General features: G+C 45.7%; 2 protein-coding genes across 4 annotated transcripts; both read right to left on the bottom strand.

Moving 5' to 3' along the window:
* Nucleotides 1-113: 113 nt before the first annotated feature.
* On the bottom strand, nucleotides 114-3204 carry LOC131259120 (TBC1 domain family member 16). 2 transcript variants are annotated; one of them, XM_058260546.1, is made up of 7 exons: nucleotides 2530-3204; nucleotides 2332-2484; nucleotides 1295-2286; nucleotides 1084-1228; nucleotides 648-754; nucleotides 388-569; nucleotides 114-313 (listed from the first exon to the last, which is right to left on the bottom strand). In XM_058260546.1, the coding sequence occupies exons 1-7, from the start codon at nucleotides 3202-3204 to the stop codon at nucleotides 114-116; spliced, it is 2454 nt and encodes an 817-aa protein (XP_058116529.1). The 2 variants fall into 2 exon arrangements, with proteins under 2 accessions (XP_058116529.1, XP_058116528.1); XM_058260545.1 differs by having other exon boundaries at nucleotides 1295-3204.
* Nucleotides 3205-6443: 3239 nt separating this feature from the next.
* LOC131272331 (borealin-like) lies at nucleotides 6444-8159 on the bottom strand. 2 transcript variants are annotated; one of them, XM_058274030.1, is made up of 5 exons: nucleotides 7968-8159; nucleotides 7760-7893; nucleotides 7415-7523; nucleotides 6757-7177; nucleotides 6444-6691 (listed from the first exon to the last, which is right to left on the bottom strand). In XM_058274030.1, the coding sequence occupies exons 1-5, from the start codon at nucleotides 8068-8070 to the stop codon at nucleotides 6511-6513; spliced, it is 948 nt and encodes a 315-aa protein (XP_058130013.1). In that variant the 5' UTR covers nucleotides 8071-8159; the 3' UTR covers nucleotides 6444-6510. The 2 variants fall into 2 exon arrangements, with proteins under 2 accessions (XP_058130013.1, XP_058130014.1); XM_058274031.1 differs by having other exon boundaries at nucleotides 6757-7165.
* Between the last annotated feature and the right edge of the window lie 65 nt (nucleotides 8160-8224).

The raw sequence follows: 8224 nt of genomic DNA, 5'->3' as shown, positions 1-8224 counted from the left end.
AGAGATTTGTGAGAAAGGACAGAACTACGTAAAGATTGGCGCATAATACGCGCGGTAAGAGGCAACGGTGGTACGTGACAGAGGATGGGCTACGAGGAGATACGGGAATGTAATTAGTCCATGGCCAGGGCGCACGTTTCGTGGTCCAGATGACCAACGCACTCGATCGACGGATGATGGCCCGAGTCCCACATGCCTGGCCCACACCGTTTGCAAAGTCCAGAAAGCGTGCACGGTATCTTCGGATACTGCCGGAACTGATGGAGCAGCCCACGGGCCTTGCGCAGAATCAATTGTCCATCCATGTACATTGCTGTAACGATTGGCAAAGCAAGCACAAGTGTTAGTATTGTCCTGAACCTCTGATCCATTCCAATGCACTCTTACCTAGCGAACTAAAGTGCAGCAGCATTTCATCGGTGCGCAAGTCTTGAGCAATGACGTCGTCCGCGTAGACGGCAATGATGGCCAGACAGAGAAACAGGTGGAAGTAGTCGGTCAGATAGTTGGACCAGCAAGCCTCCCACATCCGAATAGCGACGGCTTCGGTGAACTCACGCTTGAAGCAACTGTGGCGGAGTGGCGGTTATGGATTAGTGGGACGAAATAATACGGTTCGTTACACACAACATCGCGAAGAGACTTACAGCAAAATCCAACGATGGCAAAATAGTAATTCCATCGCGTCGGCATGCTTTTGAAGGTGCTTGTAAAAGTTAGGAACCATCAGACGTATCAATTCTCTCAGATAACACTGGAAAAGGGAGAAAAAAGAGTGAATTTTATTACAATTTATGCTATCGGGACTTATTAAAAGTAATATTAAGTAGGAAAGATGAATTCAAATCGATTCATGAATCTTGAATGATTGAAAATAATTTATTTACAGATTCGTGAATCAAAGACTAAGTTACACGAATCTAGGAAATATGCAAAGGGGTTAATAAAATGCTTTCATGTTATGTTCTCTTAATTATTAAAGAAAGATCGCCCCACTAATGCGCGACTGTTGGAAATGTATTTTAATCGAAATAAAAAGGGCTAATCATGAAACAATGAACCATTTTTCGGTAGAATGCTTACCAAATTACGATCGATATCGTTATCCGTCGGTGTACAGACAAAGATCGCTCGTTGCATCAACCCCACGAAACACCAGAACGTTTCGGATTCGCTCTTAATCTCGCACAGTACGGGTGCCAACAGATCGCTCATTCCTTGGGTGTAGCTGGAAGAATATGGGTGGAACAAATGAGTTTGCGGCATTTTAGGTTGAAGCGCGCTTCGCACTTACGACATGCCCGGATTGTAGAATGCATAGTTGAGCAGAATGTTCTTCATGGTGTCGATGTTTGGGTTGTCGTCGCCGGCAAAGAACGGATTGCCCCGGTCCGTCCGCACCACATCTTTCTCGATCACGCACTGTACCGTGCGCCAGAATTGGGCCTGCGCTTCCGGTGACATCGAGTAGAGGCGCCGCCGGGTGATCTCCTCGTACTCTTGGCGCCGAATCTCCCCCAAAGCCGCCCGATCCTCGAACGTCGAGCCGGTACTGTAGCAGTGCAGTAGGAACGGCCAGACGGTTTTGCGCAGGCCACGGTCGAGTCCGCCAAAGAACACGCACTTGCGAAGCTGCAGATCGTCCTCGATTTGACCCTTCTCGTTCAGCAGCGTACCGTAGAAGTAATCGGTCGTGATGCGGCATACCTTGCCCTCCTCCGGGTGCAGTTCGGCCTGGCGCACCTCTGGTCGGCATACCATAAACTGCCGGTACGGCATGTTTGCCGGCGGTGGTGTCCGCTCGTCGCCGACCGTTGCCGGCGCTAGCTTGATGTTGTGCAACAGACAATGCCACTGGTGTAGCACCTGCGCCAAGTGGTCCAACCCACCGTGATGGAAGTGCAGTATCTTATACTGCGATTCGCGCGAAGCGATCACCAGCTGACCAGACGTGCACTGCTCGTCGTTGAAGAACAGCCGCAGAGCACGCATCTGGCTCAGGTCAACCGAAAACCGGCGACACTTGAGCGGCGGTGCCTTCCGGCTGACGATTGGCGACGCGGATGCACTCTCCGGGAAGGCGAGATTGTGCTTGTACGCCAGCAGCTCCGGTGACATCCAGTTCGGGTTGTTCTCGTCGCTCGAGGTGACGGAAAGGGAGCGCAGGAAACGCTCGGTCGGTGGCATCGCTGCCTCCTGTGGCGATAGATCCAAATTCTGGATGTGCGGACTCGCGATCGTGATGTTGACCGAAGTGACCGATGACTGGGACGAGAGCGAGGGCAGCTTGTGATGGTGATTCCGCTTGGAACCGGACCCAGTGCAACCGGCTGAAAGTTTACTGCCACCTCCGTCCGCTTCCAGCAGTGGTTGTAGTTCCGTCTTCAGCTCTTCCTGATCATCTGCTCCCAGCTCGTCTCCGGGCACCCCCGAATGGCTGATTACGCAACCTTCGTCAACGTCGTCCTCTTCTTCCTCCTCTGCCTGCCGCTGCCCCTGCACGTCATCCTCTTCCTCACCGTAGCGGGCATCGTAGTCGTTGCTGTTGCAAAGGCTCGCCTTGTCCGAGCTGGAGCTAATACTGATCGTTTCCGAATAGTCGGAGCAGTTCATCGACTTGCTGTCACTTGTGGCCGACTGGGCGATGCTTTCGTTGTACGGCTCCAGGAATGGGTTCGTGTTGGCAATCTTATTGGTCGTTGTAAACGGGTTCTCTCCAACCGCGACCTTCTCCTGCCCATTATTGGCAGTCTTGGCTGGCTGTGATGCGTGTCCGTTTTCCTTCGGTGATGGCTGTAGCAAGAGCTGCTGTTGCTGCTGCTGATGGTGCTGCAGATGAAGCTTCAGTTTGCTTTCGCTCAAACCCATTCCGTTGCCAACTGCACGCCCCAGGCCCACATTCTCCACCGTCGACGGGCACTTGCGTAGTGTGGAGTTTGGTATCCAGGTGAGGAACAGGGTCGGTCGCTTTGCGTTGTTGTACTGGTCGATGAACGTTTTCGTCGTGACGGTCAGGTAGCCGGGATAGTGCAGGATGTCCGACTCCTGGCGCACGACGGCCGGCGGATGGACGCAAATGTTGTTCTTACAGAACAATATTTCGTTGTCTTCGTAGACGAGCTCGGTACCGCTACCGTCCTCGGCATCGTCGTCGCTGCCCAGGATGTAGCTCGATGCTCGCTTTAGTATATTGACGATGGGCATTTTTAGCAGAAGTGTAACTTGCGAAGAAATAGGTGCGTATCTGTCTATAAGAGCTTCCTAGCCAAGTTGAGAACTACTCTGTTTAACGAAAGGGAAGCTTATAGCAATCCTGAAACAACATGGAAAAAAATACAACCAAACAATTGTTATTCTCTGCAAATGATTGGAAAACGATAGATAAAACAACGATAAACCACACTATTGGGATGTAATTCCCACTTTGGGTCGATGCGACAAAGTATTGATTTAAGCAATTCAGAATGACAACGGCTGACAACACTCGGGGACAATCTCGTCAAACGAGCACGCCATAAAAAAACCTCTAGCGAAAGCAATACTTTTCTGTTGCCGATGACCTTCAATCGAACAGTTGGATTAAAACGATTTTAGAATTAATTCTCATTTAGCGCTTGCGTTCAATATGATCTTCATGGCATCATGAGAACCAAGAAAAAACAAAGGTATAAGTTTTCATCTGGGGAAAGAAAAGTCAAATTCTAGTAAGAATATTTGTTTCTCGGTACACACTGAGCAATGCTTCTCGGAAGCAAGTTTTCCAATGCACACTTGACCCAATTTATGCGACAGCAACAACAAAATATTTCAATTGCACTTGGAATAGCTTTTACCGAAGCTGTATTCCTTGTCCGCAATTATTTACATTTAAACCATCTTTTTACCAAACGAATCAGTTACGAATTTGTTTTCTAAAATGTTATAAGTTACTTGTACTAATGAAGATTATGTTTTTCCTCAATCGTGAGCACGTAACCATTCGCTTTACCCTGGGGAAAACCTACAGCGCAAGAAAGTGAACGTTATGCCTGTACGATGATGGAGGCGCATGGTGGTTACCTGCAAGGGAATGTTTTGTTCCCACGCCAGATGGGAATTTCCAAAGTTTCGATGGTTTCTTTCCTTTTCGCGTGAGCTTATTCCATCGGCCACTACATTGGTTGGAAAATGATCTGCAAACCACAACTGTTGCCACTCACATAATACACACAATTTAGCAGCTTCCCATCGATGGAATATGAAACGGCACGGGCACAGATTGTTTCATCAGGTCTTCGTGGCTTGTTGGAGATGTACGGAAACGATAACGAAATTATTAACTCGACTACTGTTCATGCTTTCCCTTCCACCGCGATGTGTGTCATATTCAATCGCTTCGCAAACCTAGCGTGCCGCAAACACAGGAACTTTTCTTCACTCGATGGAAATTTTCCAAGTACGGTCACACGAGTATTGATTGATATTCCCCAAAAGGTTGTGCAAAATGTCAACTCCGTAGCAGCCCGACCGCAGCCCTCCGTTTGACCGTTACGGCTACGACGACGACAGCTGCTAGTGTGTGACGTTTGGTAAAAATTGGATGCGTCTGCGCTGTAATGGCCACTGCTCCACTGCCAGGCAAATAACTACCAGTCATTTTGCCTCTGCCCCACCGAACCCGGTACGCGTCACACGGAATGGGATGTTTGGCTTTAATTTGGCATCATCAATAAGGCATACTACGATTGTACGTCTCACGAACGGGTGTGTTGGTTAGCAAACCAATTGACTGGTGTGACTGGTGGAGACGGTCCGTTATCACAGAAATTAGGTAAAAACAAATATAAAAGGAATAACTCTGCCGGCTGTCGCGCTCCACCACATTTTTCTACCTTAACGCATTCTAACACCGGGAAATATACGTTTGATAAACAATATTCTATGCAGGGAAACAAAACCTTTGTACCAATCGTTAATACTGCAGGGCTACACATCCACCTTTTTTTCTTTTCGTTATCACTCAGTCGCGCGAGGGTTAGTAATATCAAAAGTGATAAACACTGATAAGTTTGATCGTAAGATAATGGTCACATTCATGTGCATATGGTGTAGAAATTGGGATTTCCTGTTGAATATATTTCATCTACGCACAGCCTTGAAATGGGAACAGTTCTAGGTAAACTTAAGTATTTACGCTTTATTCATTCTGAATAAAAACCTACTTCCATATGGTATGAACTAGTGTAATATCATCTGCGACTTATTCAAACGTAAACGACTTATTCTTGAATATATATAAAAACACATTTTACACCGACAGCTCCGAAGAATTCGAATCTAGCATTTTGGCTTATGGTTTCAACATCCTTCCTAGGCCTAGAAGGTAAGAATTCATTAATAAGTACTCGAGAACTTTCAATTACAACGAGCTCACTACTTACGGGTTAACGTCTTGACGATTAGCATCAGCCCCCTGGTAACGATGTAAACGGTGGCGGCTGGAATTTTCACAATGACCGCTACCTGATCCAGCAACGATGAGTTCGGACGGGTAACAACCTGGTGCATACCCATTTCCGGTACCCGTTTCGACCTAGGGATGTTTAAAGCGCACTGATAATTGGGCGTCAACGTGGTTCAAGCAACGGACGCCTACTGAGCCCTAACGTGCACGCCGCTAGACAACGCGCGTGTCAATTTTTCGGGTATGGAATGAGAAAGCTTATCAGTCGGAGAGGAAACGTGTACAAATTAATTAATTCCGGAGGGTGTGGATCGGGTTTATCGCAATCTGATGCGATTGGAAAGGCGTCAAATGCTTTCGCAACATAACATGTATTGCTATTACTTGGGTGAATATTGATTGAGGGGTAAAAGCAATAAATTTAACCATACCGGACACTTTTGCATAATAAACAACGCAAGTTGATGTGCCTTTGGCATACCCAATTGAACCTAAATGAATGTAAATTTTCCCAAAAAATTGGTAAAACTATTAAATTCCTTTTGCAATTCGTCATAACATATTTTTTCTGTGCGCCTAAATGATTGCAGCTTTTATTTTATCTTCAAATACTGGGACTATCGAGTATGCGAGAAAAATCTTATTGAAGCTGTGAAATGGTTAAAATAAAATTGAATCCGTCTTTAAAAATACATCATGAGTACATACATTCTGGGTCAAAACAATAATGAAATGGTTGAATTCAACTGATTATTGCAATGAAGCTTATGAAATCAAATGTAGAAGCACACTCTAATCGTATAGCATCCAATTTTACAGGTATGTTGAAAACATTCAATTTTCCAACCACCACGAAATTCAAATTTGCGAGGTTATTACAAAGAATGATTGCTATGTTCCGTCATGTTTATTAAAACACGAGTCCTCTTACTTGTCGCGTTTGTTATCAGAAAAAGATGAAAATTATTTGATATCATATTCGATTTTTGTAAGCAGATAACTGATTCAAAGAGAAACTAAAATTATGTAATATAAAAAAAAGATTTGATTATATAGTATCAATACATTCAAAGGTTTAGAGAGCTCATGATTTTATCTAGATTCGACTGAAGCTGTTTAAGTTCCATCAGCACATTCGGGTCAATCTGTTCTAGTAAATTAGCGTCAATTGCTTCCATTTCCGTCGGCCTGATGGAAAGCATTCCGTTTGCAACCGGAATATTCACATTTGCAGAAGCTTCGAGCATGCTGTAAACAGGAATTGCGCACATTAAGTTTAGGAACAACATAATTAGAGAGTTCTTTTTACTTACTTAGACGTTACCACGGGACTTCCGGTAACGGAGAAAACGGTCTCTCCTAGCCTTGCGTGTCGAAGCAAAGCCAATGGTGTGGAGGGTTGAACCTTTGGGGCAATTAATCCGTAACCCCGGTCAACGCTGACGGCCTTCGGGCGGGCATTTGTGAGAGAGATCTTTTGTTTTGCACGTGAAGCTCGCTCCGTGGTCGGGGCCGGTTGCTTGAGGATGGATGCCGGTGGTTGTATCCTGGAGACTGCGGCACTCTGCGCAGTGAACAAAGTACGGCTGACATGGGGTGTTGTGAAGGCACCCGCTGATTTGCTTCGTCGACGAATTTTGGCCGACATGAGAGGTCCAAAGCGAGCCTTCGATGTTGAAACTAGCGTTCCCACTCGGAACGCGTCACCATGTTCGCTTTCCTCTGTAAGGTAACCTTTATTGATTATGTCCACAGCATTTACCGCACACGAAGTAAGCATGTTATTTGACCACCAGCCACCAAACAGATGATTCGTACGATGATAGGTGATACAGAAGTAGGAAGAAATACCAGAAACAAACACCAGTTAGTTACAATGAAGCTGCAGTATTAGTGCATTAGCGGTGCAATGTCCGAAAAAGTGTCGATGGACCAACTGCTTACTTTTGTGCTCAGGGACACATAACTTACCATCGTCTTTTGACTTCTTGCGACAAGACTTTTCCAGCAATGCGCTCATATTGGCGCTTACGGTTTGGTTCAAGGGTGCAGAACTGTTCAACTCATCTTTTCCCGTGTTCTGTATAGAGTGATCGGATTCGTAAGTAAAAATTATCATATGTTCTGGTCAGAAGGGCCAGCTGTACTGCAAAACATGTGAGTTGGGCGAAAAGTAATCGAGTAGACATTGAAATAGGAAATAGTAGGATATAAAAAAGAGCGACGAGCAATAGCGGAGGGAGTTTTATCCAGAGTTTGAAAGGAAAAGGATAGTAAAGAATACAGAAGCCACTTCTTAAACCTTACAAAACATACCATTGCACGTAGTTCTCCCATCGTCAGTGAGAGCAGATTTTTTGGAATACGCGACCGCAACACCTCGAACGCCCGGTTCAACTTGTCCATGTCGTTCTGGTATTTGAGTTCAATGTTTGTCATATGGCATTCGGCTGAAACGATCCAAAAAAAAAAGTGATGAATCAAAGGACGCTAACGCTTACTGCCCGCCTTTGCACATACTTACAGATCACATCAAAATCTCTCAATTTCATTTCGATGAACAGCTTCGAATCGGCACTATTTTGGCCTCGTTTCATTGCCAAACGCGTCACTTTCGTTCGCACCATTTTGTTAGCTTCGAATAAATGCCAGTCTGTGGGTAAATAATGCACGCCGATGGTCCTTCAGAAGCTTCACAGAAAAACGTCCGTTACGGGCAACTGTCAGAAAGAAATGCGTTGCTGAGCGCACTTTACTTCGAAATTTTGATTGGTTACCAAG

The sequence above is a fragment of the Anopheles coustani genome, chromosome 3, assembly GCF_943734705.1.
Source record: "Anopheles coustani chromosome 3, idAnoCousDA_361_x.2, whole genome shotgun sequence".
Classification (NCBI taxonomy): Eukaryota; Metazoa; Arthropoda; class Insecta; order Diptera; family Culicidae; genus Anopheles; species Anopheles coustani.
The sequence above is the reverse complement of the archived record's forward strand: the minus strand, read 5'-3'. Positions and strand labels throughout refer to the sequence as shown.

What these genes read in the sequence shown, in the direction of transcription:
- LOC131259120 (XM_058260545.1), bottom strand. Translation starts at nt 3,204, where the DNA reads ATGCCCATCGTCAATATACTAAAGCGAGCATCGAGCTACATCCTGGGC. An exon ending in ACGATATCGATCGTAATTTG is followed by an intron (nt 755 to 1,083) that starts GTAAGCATTCTA and finishes TCCCTTTTCCAG; the next exon opens with TGTTATCTGAGAGAATTGAT. An exon ending in TGCCATCGTTGGATTTTGCT is followed by an intron (nt 570 to 647) that starts GTAAGTCTCTTC and finishes ACTCCGCCACAG; the next exon opens with TTGCTTCAAGCGTGAGTTCA.
- LOC131272331 (XM_058274030.1), bottom strand. Translation starts at nt 8,070, where the DNA reads ATGGTGCGAACGAAAGTGACGCGTTTGGCAATGAAACGAGGCCAAAAT. An exon ending in GAGAGATTTTGATGTGATCT is followed by an intron (nt 7,894 to 7,967) that starts GTAAGTATGTGC and finishes GGATCGTTTCAG; the next exon opens with CCGAATGCCATATGACAAAC. An exon ending in CAAGAAGTCAAAAGACGATG is followed by an intron (nt 7,178 to 7,414) that starts GTAAGTTATGTG and finishes TAATCAATAAAG; the next exon opens with GTTACCTTACAGAGGAAAGC.